A 23,026-nucleotide genomic window follows, 5' to 3' on the forward strand; every position below is an offset into this window, starting at 1 on the left:
AAAGGTATATATATTAGAAAGAAAGAAGTAAAAATCACTGATAAATTTTTGTAAATGTAAACAGTTAATTTTAACAATTTAGTCAGAATTTTAGGTTAATATATAAAAATCATTGTCATTCCTAAATACAAGTAACCAGCAAAAATTAAAAGAAAAACAAAATTTGCAGTATTATCAAGAAATATGAACTACTCTAGGACAAATCCAACAAAATTTGTGCAATACAAAATACAAGGAAAACTACAAAAACACGACTGAATTTAAAGACAATGCAAAAGGAAAGAAAAGAGATACCACATGACTGAAAAAAGTTTGTATTTCTTTTGAGATAATTGTCAGCTTATTGGTCTAACATAGATTCAGTGTGATCCCAAACAGGTTTTCAGCAAACTTCTTGTAGAAACTGACAAGTTGATTAAAAATGTATATAGGAAAGGGCCAACAATCACAAATATGTCTTAGAGGAATATAAAAAGCTGGAAGAGTGACACTACTAGATACTAAGTATTACATACAGACTTAAAGAATTATTATATAATTATTATAATTATAATTTTAAAGTAGTGTATGGTAACAGCATAATGGATAGACATATAAATCAACATAAGAGTGCCAAAATAGAACAAAAAGCCAATCTGCTTTTAAGACCATCCATTGATTGGAGGGGGTTAAACGGGGGAAGGGGTGGGGGTGAGTACTGTTTTTTCCAACTCTAGATTTAACCACCACCAGTACTTTTTAAATGGAGAAGGCGATGGCACCCGACTCTCGTACTCTTGGCTGGAAAATCCCATGGATGGAGGAGCCTGGTGGGCTGCAGTCCATGGGGTCGTGAAGAGTTGGACATGACTGAGCAACTTAACTTTCACTTTTCACTTTCATGCACTGGAGAAGGAAATGGCAACCCACTCCAGTGTTCTTGCCTAGAGAATCCCAGGGACGGGGGAGCCTGGTGGGCTGCCATCTATGGGGTCGCACAGCGTCAGACACGACTGAAGTGACTTAGCAGCAGCAGCAGTAATTTTTAAAAACTGTTCTACCTGTACCTTTTTGGTGAGATCTTATCTCTTAATTTATTACAATAAATGTCCCCTCGTATTACTGAGCATATCTATGATGTTGCTTTAAAATTCTTGTGTTCTAATTCAACTTCTCAATCATGTTGAAGGCAGATTCCATTGACTGCCTTTTCTCTTGGACAAAGATCACATTTTCCTGTTTCTTTGTATATTTTGATTTTTTTTTTACTATATTTTGGACATTCTGAATGACTTATAAGAGATTCTGAATTATTCTGTGGTTCTCTGATGAATACTGATATTTTTATTGCAACAGGCAGTTAACTTGGCTGAAGTAAAAACACCAAAGTGCTCTTCCTGTGTGGGCAACCGCTGAAATCTCTGTTCAGACCTTTTAGATTTATCTAGACTGCTTGAAAACTGTCTCATGCAAGCCCAGTTCACAAGTCAAGTGATGATATGGTGAGTTTATAAACAAAATTTAGAGCTCCCCTTTGTGAGGCTGTTGTTTCCCTACTTACTTTCCAGCTGCTGTGCGGCATGTGTGCCAAGTGGCTTCAGTCATGTGTGACTTTTTGCGACCACATGGACTGTAGCCTGCCGGGCTCCTCTGTCCATGCGAATCTCCAGGCAAGAATACTGGAGTATATATCCTCCAGGGGATCTTCCCGACCCTTGTGACCCTTGTCTCTCGCACTGGCAGGCAGGTTCTTTACCACTAGCGCCACCTGGGAACCCCTCCAGCTGCTGAGGTTACCCCAAATTCTGCCCTCTGGCTGTTCAATCTGAAAGTCTGTCAATATCCTTTTCGAGTTTTATCTTGGCCTGCACATTGAGGAAACAAATGTGGTAATCATAGGACATTCATACAGTGCCATTCTCCTTCTCCAAACAGATACTCATCCAGTTTCTGCCTGCTTTTGCTTGCTCCCCTTATATTCAAACAGTTAAACTTTCATCTTTTTGACAGATTGTAATTGTTACCACAGAAGGATTGTTCAAAAGGTGGTACTCCTTCCCTAGGAAAAGTAAAAATGGTCCTAGAACTGGATATCTATAGGGAAAAATTTGAATCTTAACCCTCTACTCACACAAGAATGAACACAAAACAGATCAGATTTAAATGTAAAAGCTGAAGCTATACATTCCAGAAAGAAAATCTCTGTGACTCTGAGGTAGACAAAGAATGCTTAGATAGGATGCATGAGTCAAAATTAAAAATGAATAAACTGAACACCAATGTTAATTTTATGACTCAAGCATTTCGTGTTCAATCTAAGCAATCTTTCTCTACCTCAGTCACCAAGATTTTCTTTCTGGAATATACAGTTTCAGCTTTTTCAGATTTTACATTTAGATCTCTAATATACTTTATGTTCATTTTTGTGTGAAAGGAAGATTAAGATTCACTTTTTTTCCATATGGATATCCAGTTAAAAGACACTTGCTCCTCAGAAGAAAAGCTATGACAAACCCAGACAGCGTACTAAAAAGCAGAGACATCACTTTGCCAACAAAGGTCCGTAAAGTCAAAGCTATGGTTTTTCTTTGGTTTTCCAGTGAAGTGTGGATGTGAGAGTTAGACCATAAAGAAGGCTGAGCACTGAAGAACTGATGCTTTCAAACTGTGGTGCTGGAGACGACTCAAGAGAGTCCCTTGGACTGCAAGGAGATCAAACGAGTCAACCCTAAAGGAAATAAACCCTGAATATTCATTAGAAGGACTGATGCTGAAGCTCCAATACTTTGGCCATGTGATTCGAAAAGCCAGCTCATTGGAAAAGACCCTGATGCTGGGCAAAACTGAAGGCCAAAGAAGAGGGCAGCAGAGGATGAGATGGTTGGATAGCACTACAGACTCGATGGACATGAACCTGAACAAACTCTGGAAAACAGTAAAGCACAGCTGTGCCTGGTGTGCTGCAGTCCATGAGGTCGCAAAGAGCCAGACATGACTTAGCAAATGAACAACAAACTGAACCTCATCAAAACTAGAAACTTCTCTAGAAAAGACAGTGTTAAAAAATGAAAGTGCAGGGACCTTCCCTGGTTGGTCCAGTGGCTAAGACTCTGCGTTCCCAATGCAGGGGGCCTGGGTTCAGACCCTGATCAGGGAACTAGATGCCACATGTCACAACTAAGATCCCGCATGCCCCAACAAAGATCAAGGATCCTGCCTGCCACAACTAAGACCCAGTGCAGTCAGATAAATAAATTTAAAAAAAAAAAAAGAAAGAAAGTGCAAGTCTCAGACCAGAAGATATTCTGAACGTATATTGTTAACCAAGTACTTTTACATAGAATATGAGGAAACTTCAAATTCTCAATAAAAAGAAGACAAGTCAGTTTTTAAATTGGCAAAAGATTTAGGTAGACACATCACGAAAGAGATCCGAGTACCTAATGAACATATGAAAATGTGGCCAGTATCACTGGATATCAGTAAAGTACAAATTAAAACCACAAAGGGATACAAACACTCACCAGAATAGCTAAAAGTTAAATGATTAACATTTCCAACTGTTGACAAGGATATGGAGATTTGCGGCTCTTATACATTCCTGAAGGGAACCTAAAATCATACAAATACTCTGGAAAACAGTTTCACAGTTTCTTATAAAATTGAACAATTACTGTGTAATCCAGTAATTCTACTTTCCAGGTACTTAACCTAAAGATTACACACAGACGTTCAAAGCGCTTTATTCATAATGGCTTCGAACTAGAAACAACCCAAATGTCAATCAAAATATGAATGGATAAACAAATTATATACATATAAATATATACAGATAAAGAATACCATAATATTGACATACACTAAAATAGGAGTTAATGTCAAAAACATAACAGAGAAAGAAACTAGATACAAAACAGTACATTCTGTATAACTTCATTTATTTATATGACATTAGAGAAAATCGAACATGGACATGATTCTATGCTAGTTTAAAACTCAGCCCAATTGTTGGATTGTGGCCAATTACCTGTGCCTATTACTTCTGGGTTACCTTGGTGGATTTCTCTTCTTTAGGGCTCTGATTGGATAGCCCCTAGGAAATTTGTTTTAGATGAGTGTTCAGTCCTGTTCTATCTATTCATAATAATTCTAGATGGGATCCTCTCACCTGGCCATTTAAAACTACCTGCTCTGAGGCTGGCCATAGATTTAAGTTTTCTCTTAGGGTCATTTAAACTCAATCAGAGTGATGAGCTAAGTCTCAATAAGAAATTAACTTCTCATCTATTAAAAGGAAAACTCCTACAGTTATGGGGAGGATCTACATGGTTAACATCAGGCTATGGTCATTTAAGTTTAAAGGCTCCTCTATGTTGGGAATGGTTAAATCATACTAAAAATGATCAACCTGGTAATTATGAGACAAGGCTGGGTGCTTTATGAACTATTCCAGTTATTACCCTTAGAGAGAGGGATTGGTATGGAACTCAGTGGATTTGTGGCACCAATTTATGGCCTTGACATCTACAGGGATGATATGAAGGTGTAGCCTGGGATTCCCATAATTTAAGGTCATACATGTTAATAAGTTACAGGTAACCCCAAACAATCTACCATTGGTATGATCCCAATGGGTCAAAAATCTGTATTCTACTGGTATGACCATTTAGCAGCTTGTGTGCGTGTGTGTATACCTTCAATGGGGTTGGAGGATGTAATCGACCTTGACAACTTTCATAAGCTTTAAATGATAGTAACCAGGCTATTAGCCTATTGAATTCTGAGATCTCTATGATGAGAAAGGCAGTGCTACATAACTGCAAGACCCTTGACACCTTACAGCATCTCAGGGAGATATCTGTGCTATAATTCAAACTGAACGCTGCATTTTTGCACCCGATAAATCCTTTAATGTAACACATTTGAACCACATGAAAAATCTGCTCTACGTGACCCATTCCCTAGTCTTGACAATCTTTGAAAGAAAAAAAAAATTGGTGTGGGAGGCTCATGGCTAAAATATTTACTTTTAATTCCACTAATGTTATTAACTATACCATTTGTATTTTGCTTGTTCACAAGATTATTATTTCTTGTATTACCAAGCATATGACTGAGCTTTGAACGGAAATGATGACTAGACTTGAAGCAGTTGATCAAAAGTATAGTTCGATATATGATCAATGATTGTAATAGTGTAAGTCTAGAAGGCAATGGCAACCCACTCCAGTGTTCTTGCCTGGAGAATCCCAGGGACGGGGGAGCCTCGTGGGCTTCCATCAATGGGGTCGCACAGAGTCAGACATGACTGAAGCGACTTAGCAGCAGCAGTAGCAGCAGCAGAGAAAGTCGAAACAAATCTATAAAGTAAAAGCACATTAGTGGTTGCCAAGGGTTAGCAGAGAGGATATAGAAAATTACTCTAAACAGGACAAGGGAACTTATTGGGGTAAAAAGTGAGAATGGGGAAGAAGCTGTATCTGAGAAGATACTGATCAAGAATTTTACAAAACTGATGGGATATATCAAGCTATGATTCAACCCTACAAAAGGATAAACAGTATGCATTAGAAAAAATATATAAGCCTAGGCATATCATTTTAAAACTACTTAAAATCAAAAAATGGATAATCTTAACAGCAATCAAAGAGGTAAGTTCCTTTTTAAGTCTGATACCTAACTTCCAAGGAAAAACTGTAGAGACCAGAAGGTAATGGAATTACATCCTCAAAGGAATGGGAAAATTGAACTAACCATCCATAACTGACAAAACTACCCTTCATCTATGAAGATGAAATAGACTTTTACAAATATATGAAAAATTGTGAGAACCTGCCCTCAACAAATTCATATTCAAATAAACACTGAAGGGCATTCTTCAGGCAGAAGGACAACGACTCCACCAATGGAAACTAGGAGACCCAGGAAGGAATGAAAAGTCGCCCAAAAAAGGTAGATTTACAATAATGATAACATCTTAGAGGATTTTAAATACCTAGAAAGCTGAAATACAAACAGCAAAATATGAAAACATGAGATAAAATGTAAGTTAATAATAGACTTGATAAACCAAGGGTATAGAACAGAGGGAAATTAAATTATTTTAAAAATCAATCTAAGAGAGGGCAAGAAAGGAAAAAAATGAGAAATAATATTATGGTAACTATCTAGTCAATATATTTTTACTTGCTAATATATTAGTAAGTATATTAAATAAAGAAGGATCAACTGCAGGGGTCTGATTTCTAACCATTTTACTCTTAAGGACTCTAAGACCCCATTATCTTGAGGCTGTATGACTCTAAAACTCAGCCTCTTGATTACTGAGACCTGTATCTCCTTACTCTCAGTATAGGATATATATTATCAATATAGGAGATATGCATTGACCAGCCTACAGGCTTACTGCTCTTTTTTTTCCAGCACCTTAATTGCTTCTGGACCCTGGGGACTTGACTTTTATATGGACCCTGGGGACTTTTATATGCTTGTGGGAGAGGGCATATTATCAGTGAAGGTTATCTTTTCCTACACTGCGCAAAAACAAGAAACATTACCTACCCACTGTTTTTCTTTTAATTCATGTCCCACCAAGCGAGCCTAGTTTTCATTTTCATTTCATAGCATTTTCCTGCTAATTGCAGTAGGGAACTAGGTAATGCCCAGGAAAAGTAATGAAGATGAAGAATGTATGAGGACAGCAGCGATAAGTTATCACACAGACCCCGAGGTTTGAAACAACAGAAATTTACCCTCTCTTAATTCTGGACACGAGAAGTCTGAAATCAAGGCAGTAGCATGGCCCCTGCTCCCTCTAAAGAGTTGAGAAGGCTCGCTCTTTCCCTCTTCTTAGTTTCTAGTGGTTGCCCACAATCCTTTGTGTTCTTTGGTTGCAGCTGCATAATTCCAATCTCTGCTTCCAGAATCTTGCCTGAGTGTATATGTGCTCCCAGTGTCTCTGTATTCAAACCTCCTTCTTTCTCTTATGAAGACACCAGACACTGGGTTAGTTCAGTTCAGTTGCTCAGTTGTGTCCGACTCTTCGCGACCCCATGAATTGCAGCATGCCAGGCCTCCTTGTCCATCACCAACTCCAGGAGTTCACCCAGACTCACATCCATTGAGTCAGTGATGCCATCCAGCCATCCCATCCTCTGTTGTCCCCTTTTCCTCCTGCCCCCAATCCCTCCCAACATCAGTCTTTTCCAATGAGTCAGCTCTTCGCATGAAGTGGCCAAAGTACTGGAGTTTCAGCTTTAGCATCATTCCTTCCAAAGACACTGGGTTAGGACCCACCCTAATCCAGTATGGCCCCATCTTACCTTGGATAAAAGCTGCAGAAACCTTCAGCTCAGTTCAGTTGCTCAGTCGTGTCCAACTCTTTGCGATCCCATGGACTGCAGCACACCAGGCTTCCTAGGCAAGCTCCCGGAGCTTGCTCAAACTCATGTCCATTGGGTCAGTGATGCCATCCAACCATCTCATCCTCTGTCATCCCCTTCTCTTCCTGCCTTCAATCTTTCCTAGCATCAGGGTCTTTTCCAAGGAGTCAGTTTTTCGCATCAGGTGGCCAAAGTATTGGAGTTTCAGCTTCAGCATCAGTCCTGTCAATGAATATTCAGGACTGCCACGGGGCCAGTGTGAGGAACTCCGCCCATGGCAAAGGTCATGAGGAAGGAGGCTTGGCATACACAAAGGCGTGATCAAGCCTCAGGAAACCCCCTGTTCCCAAGCATCTAACCCCAAAACCAGAGTCTATTTCATGCTCTTGCCTACACCTCTGACTCTATGGGGGGCTGTTCCCCACCAGTTCTCTCGGAGAAGGAGTAAACGTGCAGCTCCAAGTCAATAAAAATTCCTGGGCGTGACAAGAGTGTTTCAGCTTACGGACTCCTCTGAAGGTTATCTAGCCCGCCTGTATAGGTTCGTCCAGCCACATGTGATTGTTTACAGCCTCCCAACCTGAGAGGCACGAGATGTTTTAGACTTACTAAAGGCAAATTCCTTTGGGAAGTTGGAAATTGTCAGTATAGTGGGTTGGTTAGGAATTATATTGGTGAAGGGTTTTTCATTTGTTGTGCCAATAATTGCTGCTAATTCCCTGCCCTGGGTGGGACAAGGGTGTCTCAGGTCAAACCTCTCTGCTGACAGACTAGCTTGTGTGACAGGATTATCCATACTCCAGCCACTACGCACATGATTGTTTACTACCCATTAACCATAAACAGCACAGAGAGTTTGGAGTATTTTGAAAGTCTTAATTAGCATAGGGCTTTTCTCATCTTGAGTCAATGATTGCCACCAGGCCTCCATATCCTTAGGCACCTGGGAATATATTAATCAATGTATTTGGAATATAGAAAAGGAAATATAGTAGTTTTTACGGTTAGCAATACTAGACTTTTTGAGTTAATGAATTTTCTCTTTTGTAATAGATCACTGTACTTTGTTATAAATCACTGTGTCCTTGCTATGTAAAAATGTAACCTTATCACTATCTTAAGACTAAATAGATCTTAAGGGGAACATTGGGGAAAGGATTTTCACTTGTTGGGCTGATGTTTGCTGCTAAATTTCCATATTCCCTGTCCTTATAAAGAATATAACTAACATATAGGAGAAATAAGTATTAACCTTTAAGATTAATCATGTTAACCTTGGGTTAAATAAATTCCTTTCTTGATTGTAACTCACTACACCCTCACCCTATAGGAAGGCAACTTTATTTGGAGGGTGGTGCCTGGTTTAACGAAAAACACCCTTGGAAAAAATAAGTTTTTTGATTATCAGAAAGAAAGGGTCATAAAATGTCAGCAGGCCTCCATGGCCAGAAGATGATGTAAAACCCCTAAGATCTTTTTTTATGTAAGGCACCTGATTTTGATAAAGGTCAGGACTGCTGACCCCCGCGTGACTCTGTATTCATCCCTATGTGTAACAAAAGGTATATAAGCAAACCCAAAAATAAAGAAATCGGATCAGTTTCTGGAAAGACTGATTCCCCCATGTTGTTCCTTCTTGCTCCCCGTTTTTCTGGCTGAATTCCCATCTGGAGCGTGGGTGCTCACCACGTCTGCTTACTTGCCCCGGTTTTCAAGCCCATGCGAGAAGGAGCCCAAGGAGGGGCACCTTCCAATATTCAAGTGGCACCAGTGGCCCAACGTAGATGGTGCAAATTCCTTGTCCTAGAATTTTATTGGTATCCCACGTAAACCAAGTTATTCAGCCTCTTTTTCTCTCCTACTATTTTCTGGCCGAATTCCCATCTGGTGCATGGGTACCCACCAAGCCTACTAATTTTGCCTGGGCTTCTAAGATCGGACCGGGAGGGCCTCAGTGCCTCCTCTCCTTCGAGAGAACAGGAAGACGCCTGCAGCCTACGTAGGTGGTGATTGGTATTCCATGTGAACCAAGTTATTCAGCCTCTTTTTCTCTGCTAATTTTCTAATCCCTCTCTATCTGTAATTAAATAAGTTATTTCCAAGGACGCCGAATCCGTCCCCAGCTTCGAATCACCCTGGATCCACCAGGGCTGCACCCCAGCATAGGACTGATTTTGTATGGACTGGTTGGATTTCCAAGGGACTCTCAAGAGTCTTCTCCAGCACCACAGTTCAAAAGTATCAATTCTTCAGCACTCAGCTTTCTTTACAGAAATCTTATTTCAGAATTAAAATCACATTCACAAATAACAAGAGTTCAGACTTAAAAATATGTTTTGGGGCAAGAGATGGGGGTACACAATTCATCCCACACCAGAGACTCTCTCTAAATTTAAGAAGCTGTACAGAGCTCTAATAATTCCTATCCATGTTCTCCAGGTCTGAGTTTCTGGAATTCCCTTGGGCCTCCTGTTAGCTTTGTTTATCTCTGTGGACAGAGCTTTTTAAATGACCCTAGCCCTCTGAACTTACAACTCCTATAAAGCCCTCTCTAGGGTTTCTCTCATAGCTCAGTTGGTAAAGAGTCTGCCTGCAATGCAGGAGACTGGGTTCGATTTCTGGGTTGGGAAGATCCCCTGAAGAAGCAAATGGCAATCCATTCCATGCCTGGAGAATCCCATGGACAGAAGAGCCTGCCAGGGTGCAGTCCATGGGGTCACAAGAGTCAGACACAACTTAGTGACTAACCCACCCAGCCCTCTAAACTTACAACTCCTATAAAGACCTCTCTATAAAAATTTCTCTTTCCAGGTGACAGGCTTGGTGGTGGAGTTACAATAAATTACTATCCTCCTTGACGACAGAGATCAAATCTTTATAATCCAATAAAATGCAAAATAGAGTATGCTATTCAATAAATTAAATTCAGCTGTGTAATGTTTCTCATGGGCCCTCATCATCACATTTTAACTGAGCTTTGTCGTGTAAGAATGATCTCCTTATAATTTTCCCTCACACACCACTTCCTTGCTTTCCTCCCTCTGAGACTATTTGATAAACCTATTTTTAAAATCTCCTCAGTTCAGTTCAGACTCTTTTCGACCCCATGAATTGCAGCATGCCAGGCCTCCCTGTCCATCACCAACTCCCAGAGTTCACTCAGACTCACGACCATCGAGTCCGTGATGCCATCCAGCCATCTCATCCTGTCGTCCCCTTCTCCTCCTGCCCCCAATCCCTCCCAGCATCAGAGTCTTTTCCAATGAATCAACTCTTCCGAGGAGGTGGCCAAAGAATTGGAGTTTCAGCTGCAACATCAGTCCTTCCAAAGAACACCAAGGGCTGATCTCCTTTAGAATGGATTGGTTGGATCTCCTTGCAGTCCAAGGGACTCTCAAGAGTCTTCTCCAACACCACAGTTCAAAAGCATCAATTCTTCAGCGCTCAGCTTTCTTTATAGTCCAACTCTCACATCCATACATGACTACTGGAAAAACCATATCCCTGACTAGACAGACCTTTGTTGGCAAAGTAATGTCTCTGCTTTTCAATATGATATCTAGATTGGTCACAACTTTCCTTCCAAGAAGTAAGCATCTTTTGCATGGCTGCAATCACCATGTGCAGTGATTTTGGAGCCCAGAAAAATGAAGTCAGCCACTGTTTCCACTGTTTCCCCATCTATTTCCCATGAAGTGATGGGACAAGATGCCATGATCTTAGTTTTCTGAATGTTGAGCTTTAAGACAACTCTTTCACTCTCCTCTTTCACCTTCATCAAGAGGCTTTTTAGTTCCTCTTCACTTTCTGCCATAAGGGTGATGTCATCTGTATATCTGAGGTTATTGATATTTCTCCCAGCAATCTTGATTCCAGCTTGTGCTTCTTCCAGCCCAGCATTTCTCATGATGCACTCTGCATATAAATTAAATAAGCAGGGTAACAATATACAGCCTTGATGTACTCCTTTTCCTATTTGGAACCAGTCTGTTGTTCCATGTCCAGTTCTAACTGTTGCTTCCTGATCTGCTTACAGATTTCTCAGGAGGCAGGTCAGGTGGTTTAGCATTTCCATCTCTCTCAGAATTTTCCACAGTTTGTTGTGATCCACACAGTCAAAGGCTTTGGCATAGTCAATAAAGCAGAAATAGATGTTTCTCTGGAACTCTCTTGCTTTTTCGATGATCCAGCAGATGTTGGCAATTTGATCTCTGGTTCCTTTGCCTTTTCTAAAACCAGCTTGATCATCTGGAAGTTCATGGTTCACGCATTGCTGAAGCCTGGCTTGGAGAATTTTGAGCATTACTTTACTAGCATCTGAGATGAGTGCAACTGTGCAGTAGTTTGAGCATTCTTTGGCATTGCCTTTCTTTGGGATTGGAAGGAAAACTGACCTTTTCCAGTCCTGTGGCCACTGCTGAGCTTTCCAAATTTGTTGGCATATTGAGTGCAGCACTTTCACAGCATCATTTTTCCGGATTTGAAATAGCTCAACTGGAATTCCATCACCTCCACTAGCTTTGTTTGTAATGATGCTTTCTAAGGCCCATTTGACTTCATAATCCAGGATGTCTGGCTCTAGGTGAGTGATCACACCATTGTGATTATCTGGGTCATGAAGATCTTTTTTTGTACAGTTCTTCTGTGTATTCTTGTCACCTCTTCTTAATATCTTCTGCTTCTGTTAGGTCCCTACCATTTCTGTCCTTTATTGAGCCCATCTTTGCATGAAATGTTCCCTTGGTATCTCTAATTTTCTTGAAGAGATCTCTAGTCTTTCCCATTCTGTTGTTTTCCTCTGTTTCTTTGCATTGATTGCTGAGAAGGCACTTATTTAACTTCAGAGAGTAGAACCACAGTAGTAGATATAATGGTCATCTGAGTTAAATTCCCCCATTCCAGTCCATCTTAGTTTGCTGATTCCTAGAATGTCGATGTTCACTTTTGCCATCTCCTGTTTGACCACTTCCAATTTGCCTTGATTCATGGACCTAACATTCCAGGTTCCTATGCAATATTGCTCTTTACAGCATCGGACCTTGCTTCTATCACCAGTCACATCCACAACTGAGTGTTGTTTTCACTTTGGCTCCATCTCTTCATTCTTTCTGGAGTTATTTCTCCACTTCTCTCCAGTAGCATTTTGGGCACCTACTGACCTGGGGAGTTCCTCTTTCAGTGTCCTATCTTTTTGCCTTTTCATACTGTTCATGGGGTTCTTAAGGCAAGAATACTGAAGTGGTTTTCCATTCCCTTCTCCAGTGGACCACAGTCTGTCAGACCTCTCCACCATGACCCGCCCATCTTGGGTGGCCCTACACAGCATGGCTTAGTTTCACTGAGTTAGACAAGGCTGTGGTCCAAGTGACCAGATTGGTTAGTTTTCTGTGACTGTGGTTTCAGTTTGTCTGTCCTCTGATGCCCTCTCTCAGCACCTGCCATCTTACTGGGGTTTCTCTTAGCTTGGACATGGGGTATCTCTTCATGGCTGCTCCAGCAAAGCGCACCTGCCACTCCTTACCTTAGATGTGGGGTAGTTCCTCTCAGCCGCTCACTGCTCCAGCGCTGTGGAGCCACTGCTCACCACTCATACTGTCCAAAATGCGGTACTGTCTCAAAATGACAGAATGATCTCTGTTCGTTTCCAAGGCAAACCATTCAATATCACAGTAATCCAAGTCTATGCCTTGACCAGGAACGCTGAAGAAGCTGAAGTTGAATGGTTCTATGAAGACCTACAAGACCTTCTAGAACTAACACCCAAAAAAGATGTCCTTTTCATCATAGGGGACTGGAATACAAAGTAGGAAGTCAAGAAACACGTGGAGTAACAGGCAAATTTGGCCTTGGAGTACAGAATAAAGCAGGGCAAAGGCTGATAGAGTTTTGCCAAGAGAATGCACTGGTCATAGCAGACACCTTCTTTCAATAACACAAGAGAAAACTCTACACATGGACATCACCAGATGGCCAACACTGAAATCAGATTGATTATATTCCTTGCAGCCAAAGATGGAGAAGCTCTATATAGTCAGCAAAAACAAAATGGGGAGCTGACTGTGGCTCAGATCATGAACTGCTTATTGCAAAATTCAGACTTAAGTTGAAGAAAGTAGGGAAAACCACCAGACCATTCATGTATGACCTAAGTCAAATCCCTTATGATTATACAGTGGAAGTGAGAAATAGATTTAAGAGACTAGATCTGATAGAGTGCCTGAAGAACTATGGACAGAGGTTCGTGACATTGTACAGGAGGCAGGGATCAAGACCATCCCCAAGAAAAAGAAATGCAAAAAAGCAAAATGGCTATCCGAGGGGCCCTTACAAATAGCTGTGAAAAGAAGAGAAGTGAAAAGCAAAGGAGAAAAGGAAAGATATATCCATCTGAACTCAGAGTTCCAAAGAATAGAAAGGAGCAATAAGAAAGCCTTCCTCAGTGATCAGTGAAAGGAAATAGAGGAAAACAATAGAATGGGAAAGACTAGAGCTCTCTTCAAGAAAATTAGAGATACCAAGGGAACACTTCATGCAAAGATGGGTTCAATAAAGGACAGAAATGGTAGGGACCTAACAGAAGCAGAAGATATTAAGAAGAGGTGACAAGAATACACAGAAGAACTGTACAAAAAAAGATCTTCACAACTCAGATAATCACGATGGTGTGATCACTCACCTAGAGCCAGACATCCTGGACTGTGAAGTCAAATGGGCCTTAGGAAGCATCACTACAAACAAAGCTAGTAGAGGTGATGGAATTCCAGTTGAGCTATTTCAAATCCTGGAAGATGATGCTGTGAAAGTGCTGCACTCAATATGCCAACAAATTTGGAAAGCTCAGCAGTGGCCACAGGACTGGAAAAGGTCAGTTTTCCTTCCAATCCCAAAGAAAGGCAATGCCAAAGAATGCTCAAACTACCGCACAATTGCACTCATCTCACATGCTAGCAAGGTAATGCTCAAAATTCTCCAAGCCATGATTCAACAGTATATGAACTAAGAACTTCCAGATGTTCAAGCTGGTTTTAGAAAAGGCAAAGGAACCAGATATCAAATTGCCAACATCCGTTGGATCATTGAAAAAGCAAGAGAGTTCCAGAGAAACATCTATTTCTTCTTTATTGACTATGCCAAAGTCTTTGACTGCGTGGATCACAACAAACTGTGGAAAATTCTGAGAGAGATGGGAATACCAGACCACCTTACCTGCCTCTTGAGAAATCTGTAAGCAGGTCAGGAAGCAACAGTTAGAACTGGACATAGAAAAGGAGTTCCAAATAGGAAAAGGAGTACGTCAAGGCTGTATATTGTCACCCTGCTTATTTAACTTATATGCAGAGTACATCATGAAAAACGCTAGGCTCGATGAAGCACAAGCTGGAATCAAGATTGCTGGGAGAAATATTAATAACCTCAGATATGCAGATAACACCACCCTTATGGCAGAAAGTGAAGAACAACTAAAGAGCCTCTTGATGAAAGTGAAAGAGGAGAGTGAAAAAGTTGGCTTAAAGCTCAACATTCAGAAAACAGAGATCATGACAACCAGTTTCATCACTTCATGACAAATAGTTGGGGAAACAGTGGCTGACTTCATTTTTCTGGGCTCCAAAATCACTGCACATGGTGATTGCAGCCATGAAATTAAAAGACGCTTACTCCTTGGAAGGAAGGTTATGACCAACCTAGATAGCCTATTCAAAAGCAGAGACATTACTTTCCCAACAAAGGTCCGTCTAGTCAAGGCTCTGCTTTTTCCTGTAGTCATGTATGGATGTGAGAGTTGGACCATAAAGAAAGCTGAGCGCCGAAGAATTGATGCTTTTGAACTGTGGTGCTGGAGAAGACTCTTGAGAGTCCCTTGGACTGCAAGGAGATCCAACCAGTCCATCCTAAAGGAGATCAGTCCTGGGTGTTCACTGGAAGAACTGATGCTGAAGCTGAAACTCCAATACTTTGGCCACCTGATGTGAAGAGCTGACTCTTTTGAAGAGACCCTGATGTTGGCAAAGATTGAAGGCAGGAGGATAAGGGGACAACAGAGGATGAGATGGTGGGATGGCATCACCTACCCAATAGACATGAGTTTGGGTAAACTCTGGGAGTTAGTGTTGGACAGGGAGGCCTGGCATGCTGCAGACCATGGGGTCACAAAGAGTCGGACACGACTGAGTGACTGAACTGAACTGAATTTGCTATATGTTAATCATAACACAATAAAGCTGTCTAAAAACTTGGCAAAGATTTCAATAATACTTCACCAAAAAAAAAAATGCATGGCAAACAAATACAGAAAAGATGCTCTACATCATTGCTCCATCAGCCCTCAGTCCAGCTCTACATCATTGCTCCATCAGCCCTCAGTCCAGCTCTACATCATTGCTCCATCAGCCCTCAGTCCAGCTCTACATCATTGCTCCATCAGCCCTCAGTCCAGCTCTACATCATTGCTCCATCAGCCCTCAGTCCAGCTCAGTCGCTCAGTCGTGTCTGACTCTTTGCCACCCCATGAATCACAGCACGCCAGGCCTCCCCGTCCATCACCATCTCCCGGAGTTCACTCAGATTCACGTCCATCGAGTCAGTGATGCCATCCAGCCATCTCATCCTCTGTCATCCCCTTCTCCTCCTAACCCCCAACCCTCTGAGCATCAGAGTCTTTTCCAATGAGTCATCTCTTCACATGAGGTGGCCACTTAGTTTCAGCTTTAGCATCATTCCTTCCAAAGAAATCCCAGGGCTGATCTCCTTCAGAATGGACTGGTTGGATCTCCTTGCAGTCCAAAGGACTCTCAAGAGTCTTCTCCAACACCACAGTTCAAAAGCATCAATTCTTCGGCGCTCAGCCTTCTTCACAGTCCAACTCTCACATCCATACATGACCACAGGAAAAACCATAGCCTTGACTAGACGGACCTTAGTCAGCAAAGTAATGTCTCTGCTTTTGAATATGCTATCTAGGTTGGTCATAACTTTTCTTCCAAGGAGTAAGCGTCTTTTAATTTCATGGCTGCAGTCACCATCTGCAGTGATTTTGGAGCCCAAAAAAATAAAGTCTGACACTGTTTCCACTGTTTCCCCATCTGTTTCCCATGAAGTGATGGGACCGGATGCCATGATCATTTTCTGAATGTTGAGCTTTCAGCCAACTTTTTCACTCTCCTCTTTCACTTTCATCAAGAGGCTTTTTGGTTCCTCTTCACTTTGTGCCATAAGGGTGGAGTCATCTGCAGGTCTTAATCTCCCATAAATCTGAAGACGGATGATAAGATGGGCAGGCACTTTGAGTCCAAAACCTACAGGAATCAAACTAATTTAGCTGAGGCTCCTCCTTTCTTTGGAGAAGGAAATGGCAACCCACTCCAGGACTATTGCCTGGAAAATCCCATGGACGGAGGAGTCTGGTAGGCTGCAGTCCATGGGGTCGCAAAGAGTCGGACACGACTGAGCAACTTCCTTCTTAGAGCATCATTTGAATCTGAAATAATTAAAACCAGATGCTAAACGTGGTTCAGTGTGTGCCTCATTCAGTGATGAAGGTCTCACATACGTTTCATTCATGAAAGAAAGTAAACATTGTTGAAATGATGGAGGAGAAATAAGGCTTTCTACAGGTGAGTAGTTCTTAGATAAAACACACAACAAACCTTACAGTTTTGAAACACATCTTCTAACAAACCACAAAAATCATTGTTAAATTGTTGCTACCAAAATCTAAAAGAAAACTTTGGCAGAAATTACCAGTTTATCAAGAAGAATTTCCTCCTCTACATGTAAGGTAAAAAAGCATTTATGAAAGCATAGATCTACATGGGTTTCTGTGAAAATACTGAAGTGCAGGAATACTGGAGTGGGTTGCCATGCCCTTCTCCAAGGGATCTTCCCGACCCAGGGACCAAACGCAAGTCTCCTGCATTGCAGGCAGATTCTTTACCATCTGAGCCACCTGGAAAGCCCAGGTCTATAGGTGTTTAGATACCTGGCACCCCTTTTCTTAAAATTCCATCCTCAAAACACATGCTAATGAACCAGCCATCTGCAGAGTCAAATGGGGAGAGATTCCCTTCCAAACTCCCTCAGCGTGTTGACAAAATTCATTTCCTCGCAGCCACCTGAAGTCCCATTTTCTTGGCAACTGACAACAGGGAACCACTTCTAGGAACTGGAGACCACTCTTGAGTCTCAAGAAAAACAGTTCAGCTATAAAGCAGAGTCCTAGTTCCTCCTCAAGGGACAGACATAACAATTTGATACAGTCTTTGAGTTCTGAAGAACTAAGGCCCACACCTAGGAGGAGGACGGAATGATGACGTTGACCCGCATGACTTTAATCAACTAAAGTTTGGACGTTGTTGATCATGGCCTGAGTTCTGTGCTGAATTCTCCACTGCTCAAACCCCTTCATGAAAATCCATGTACCTTTAGGTTAAAACTTTCCCCAACTTGCTTTTGAGGGAGAGGGAGACACTGCTTTGGCAGAGATCACATGTGTTACTCGTCACAGAAACAATAAATGCTTCCTTCTCCTCATCTTTGGCTTGGTTGTGCCTTTTGGCTCAACACTCCCCAAAAGCTGAATCTACTTTTTGGATAATAATAGACAGACTGCTTGGTTTTTAATTGTAATTTATTTATGTGTTTTAAAAATATCACTATTCAAACCCAGCATTATGGGGCATAAACAAGGCTTAAGAAGGAATTTTAAAACTTAAGAGAATATATTTTTTAAATCCTAGTACAAGTGACTAGGATATATGGAAAATCGAGAGGGCGTTACTCTAATTTGTACCATTGGCATGTAAGAAATTGATGACTAAAGTAGTGAATGAACTAGTGGATTCAGTAGGTGTGGAAGAAATTATGCCAAGCGATTCAAGACCCCCTTCGTCTTCAGGAACGTCTGCAGAAGCCCACCAGGTGCCAAGCCTATTATGTGCAGGCAGTGGAGTACACGGTACACGTGCCGCTCTAAGCAGGCTTCAAACACGGCCCACACTGTGGGGGCCTGCAGGCCAGAGTGGGGGCGGGGAGTGCAGCCTTGCGGGGGCGTGGCCGACCCACCGGGGGTGTGGCTGGCGAGGGGCGGGCCCAGCGGCGGAAGGCGGAAGCTGCCTGAGGTCACCTGACCCGGGAAACATGGCCGCCGCCCCTGGCGCCGGGCAGGCGCTGATCCTGTGAGCTGCTGGCTGGCCCGGGGCAGGGGGGCTGAAACGAGGTCCACGCCGGGGCTCCGAGGCGGCGCGCGGCCCCGCGAGACTCGGGCTGAGGCGGCGTGGCCCATGAGCCGACGCCGGAGGCAGCGCGGAGCCGCAGACGCCCCTGGCCCCGGCGCGGCCCCGGCTGCCGCGGGCTGAGGAGCCGCGGGGCTCCGGGAGGCGCACCCGCGCTGCTACCATGAACCCGGAGAAGGATTTCGCGCCGCTCACGCCCAACATCGTGCGCGCCCTCAACGACAAGCTCTACGAAAAGCGGAAGGTGGCTGCCCTGGAGATCGAGAAGTAAGAGCCGCGGGCCCGGGCACGGGGAGTGGGGCCGGGGCTCCGTCCTGGTGTTGCGGGGTCCGCTCCTCTGGGAGCCGGGGCTCCGTCCTCGCTGTTGCGGGTCCCGCTCCTCCGGGCAGCTGCTCGTGCTTCTGCAGCCAGTGTTGCTGCCCCAAGCTTTAGGCCCTCAGTGCCGTGCTTAACAGCAGGAAATGGGCAGTACTGTGTGATCTGGGCCATATTATTTAACCTCCTGGTATCTCAAAGGGGCTGCGGTGAGAGTGAAGCGATATTGTGTACGTACGGTGCTTAGCCCAGTGCCTGGTGCATGATGCGTCCTCAGTGTGGTCTCTACCAAAACGAGCAAACCCGAGAGTGATCTCCGATGGGAAGGAGGTGGGAAGCGTGAGAATTTGCTATGGATGTTGACCTGCCTCATTTCTTACCCACTTTTTGAGAAGTGAAAAGACAATAAGTTGACCAAATGAAGAAGTCAGGTCCAAAATCTCAAGGCTCAGAGGGCCGGTTGTTTTATCTCTGTCATATCACCCTTCTCCAAAAGTGGAAGTAGGAGTAATTTGTTGTTTCTGCAGTCTTAATTACATATGCAGTAGCACTCTCTTGTCTGTGGGGGATATGTCCCCAGACTCCCAGTGGATGCCTGAAACCCCTTGGATGGCACCAAACTCCGTATATGCTATAGTTTCTCCCATACATACAGATGTATGATAAAGTTTAATTTATGATTTATAATTAGGCACAGTAAGAGAATATCCTGTCAGCATCACTACTGTTGCACTTCAGGGCTGTTATTAAGTAAAATAAGGGTTACTTGAACGTAAGCACTACCATAGCAGAGAGTCAGTCTGATAACTCAGACAGTTACTAAGTTGGTGCGTATCATATACAGCATGAATATACAGGAGGAAGAGGTGATTCATGTCCTGGTGGGACATCACGAGATTTCATCTCAACACTCAGAACAGCGTATAGTTTAAAGCTTATAGATTGTTTATCTTTGAATTTTCCATTTAGTATTTTCTGAACTGCTGTTGACCGCTGGTATCTGAAACTGTGGATAATGGCATTCCACTATATGTGTAACCATGACCTGACATTTTGCTTAGTTATTCTTATTACAAAGCAAGGTGTTTAACTGGGAACATTGAGATTTTTCTGCTGTTATTTTACACGTGTATTTTTTTTTCCAGCCAAATCTTTGTGACAAAGGTGGGTAGGTGTTTTCAGAAGAGTGGAAAGAGGCAGGCTGTGAAACAGAAAGAATGCCAGTTTAAGCATCAGGAAATAGAGGTTTTAGTTCTGCCCTGTCCAGTAAGGTAGCCACTGGCCATTTACATTTAAATTATTAAAGATAAAATAAAAATTTTAAATATAGTTCCTCAGTCATTCTGCCTGTATCTCACATAGCCACATGTGGCTGTCGGCTGCCATAATGGACAGCACAGATTTTCAAACAATTCCATCACTGCAGAAAGCTTTGTAAGGGCCTAGTATAGGCTGTTGTGTGATGCTCATTCTGTGACCGCTGGCAAATTCCTTAACTAAGGGTTTCTTAACCTCAGTGCTTTTGATATTTTTGGACAGGTAACTCTTGGTTGTGGTGGACTGTCTTGTGCATGATAGGGTTTTTAGCAACATCTCTGATCTTTACCCACTAGACATCAGTAGCTTTCCATCACTAGTACAACCAAAAATGTCTCCAGACAGTTGCCACATGTTTCCTGGGGATACAGAATCACCCCAGTTGAGAACCACTGCCTTAACTGCTTTGGTTTCAGTTTCCTCCTCCACTAAAGGGCTTGGATTTTGCCAAGATGACCTTCCCATTCAGCTCTAAGATTCAGCATGTCCAGAGCCACACTCCTCTCATCAAGCACCCCTTTCTTGAGTGCCGTCTCTCCCCACCGCTGCTTCTTGTTGCCCTAGCTCTTGCCATTGCCAGCAAACTGCACTGCTGAGTATCGCTCGAATGAGTAGGAGGCTCAGAACCGACGTGCAGACTTGGCGCCAAGTCTGCGGTGTCATTGGCTGAAGGCACAGCGACACCGGTTTTGCCCATCACCCGCTCTGCTTCTCAGAAATGTTTGCTGTTTTCATAGCTTGAGTCATTGGTTGAGTCCTTGAATAGAGGTGTTCGTCTCAGCCTTATTGTTGCTTCCAGCACGTCCTGTCACTCTGTAAGCTGTGCTGGAAGGATTTTGTCTTTAATCGGGTTTGTTTAGTGTTTGACATTGCCTTTGGCTTGTGGAGCTGGGAACGTGAAACGTGTGAGAAAGAATTCATGACATTTGATGATGCGGCGGTGAGCACAGAATGCAGCGTCCAGAGGAGGAGTGGTCCTTCCTGAGATGGTCAGCAGAAGCAGGAGTGGATTGGAGCTGGCGTTTGAGGCCTGGCTAGGCTGTGAAACGAGACAGGAGCTTGCCTGTGGGGTGGCCTGGACAGGAAGTGTCCTCGGAGTAGACTAGCAGGCCCAGTAGGAAGCTGGGTCTGGCTGCAGGGAGGTTGCGCGTGTAGCCAGGCTACAGACTGGAGAGGCAGCCGGCCCTGTGTTGACCCCCTGTGTGTCAGGTAGAGAGTGTGGGCCTGATTCGTGGGACAGGTCTTCCTGCTGTGGCCCCGGGGTGACCCCGAGGGCCCGGCCCAGTGCTCTACAGGCGGATGGATTTGCTGACCACCTGTTCTCAGGGTTTGCCTTCCAGAAGAAACCACTGTCTGTCTTGTTCTCCTGGCTATGGACAGTATTCTCCCCACAAGTGCAGGGGTGCAGACAGCAGAGACTTGGGGTTCCAGAGCCTTGGGACTTGAAGGGGCTATTGTGTCTGTAGGGACCTGGGGTGCCCTGAGCTACATCCTGGTGGGATTCAGGGTGAGGGGCCTTCCAGCTGGTGTGGAGCAAACAGTGGGGTCGGGGGGTGTTGTCCATCTGCTTCCGCTTCCGGAGGCCCCATTGCCCTTGCCAGCCTGCCCCGACGTTGGTGCCCGTTCCTCGTGCTCTCCCAGCGCCCGGTCTTGCAGCCTTTCCAGTCTTCAGCACTCCCTCAGTGCAGGTCAGACCACCCCGCCCGCCGCTGCAGACCGTCCCTACCATTTGTGGCTGCTCACAGAACAAAGGCCACCCCCTCTGCCAAGCCCGTGAGTGGGCGCAGCCTCTCCCCGACCTCTGTCCTTTCAAGCTGCCAAACCGAGTGCCCCTGTCCTTCCTCTGAGCCTTCACTCATGAGCTTCCCTCTGTCTGAGCTTCCTCCTCCCGCACGAACACCTACTCATCCCTCAGAACCCCTCTCAGAAGCTGCCCCTCGTGAAACCACATCAGATCCCCTCCGCACCAGAGATGCTTCACGCTCTTTCTCTCCTGCCCCCTCCTCACCTTGCACGGTCCTCACCAGATTTCTTTCCTCTTTTGCATGAAAGTCCTCATGGCCTCTCGTTTCCCACCCACCGGACTCTAGCAGAAGCCCCTCAGGCAGGGAATGCGCCCTGTTTGCTGGCTCTGCAGTGGGCCGGGGGACCCTTTCCAGTGGCTCAGCGACCATTTGTGACCTGAAACAAGGAGATGGGCCAGGGGGTGGTTCCAGGAGGGGCTGTGCTGCTGGCCAGGCTGGGTCTTCTGTGGCTGCCCTGCCAGAGCCTCATGGAGGACGTTACTCCGCGTCCTGGGGCTGCGCCTGTGTGGGCTGAGCAGAAGCTCGGCCTGGTTCCCTAGGAGCCTCGCAGGCAGAGGCCACAGGCAGCCCGTCTGGGCGGGAGTGGGCGGACAGCTGCTTACAGTGGCTTTGGTGACCCCTACTTCCTGGGCTCCTCAGGAACGAGAAGACAGCGAGCTAGATCTTTGTGGAATGTAGGAGACAGGTGTGGAAAATCAAGCTAGAAAAAGTCATTCTCAGGTTTTCAGAGTGTATCACCAATGCCATGAGTGGTGTGAAATCTCAAATCCAGTCTCTTGGATTTTTTTTTTTAATGATTTTTTTTTTTTTTTAATGTTTGCTGCTGCATTGGCCGGGAATCGAACCCGGGCCTCCCGCGTGGCAGGCGAGAATTCTACCACTGAACCACCAATGCTCCAGCTGTCGGCAGCTGTGTGAGCACCTCCCTTTAACCCCAGGACCAGCCTCCTTGTCCACACCCTGATTTCCAGAATCCGAGGCCATGCTCTGAGGCTGC

The 23,026-nt window shown here is 44.0% G+C and overlaps 1 protein-coding gene and 1 non-coding gene across 2 annotated transcripts in view; one reads left to right on the forward strand and one right to left on the reverse strand.

Moving 5' to 3' along the window:
* VAC14 (Vac14, PIKFYVE complex component) overlaps window positions 18,490-23,026 on the forward strand; it is a 77,901-nt gene continuing 73,364 nt past the window's right edge. The window contains exon 1 of the mRNA XM_018061663.1: window positions 18,490-18,859. Within this exon, the coding sequence (XP_017917152.1) occupies window positions 18,756-18,859 (104 nt within the window). The 5' untranslated portion in view covers window positions 18,490-18,755. The remainder of the gene's footprint in view (window positions 18,860-23,026) is intronic.
* On the reverse strand, window positions 22,854-22,924 carry TRNAG-GCC. The gene has a single exon. It is a non-coding gene; the product is annotated as a tRNA-Gly (tRNA).

This window comes from Capra hircus, chromosome 18 (assembly GCF_001704415.2).
Source record: "Capra hircus breed San Clemente chromosome 18, ASM170441v1, whole genome shotgun sequence".
Taxonomy (NCBI): Eukaryota; Metazoa; Chordata; class Mammalia; order Artiodactyla; family Bovidae; genus Capra; species Capra hircus.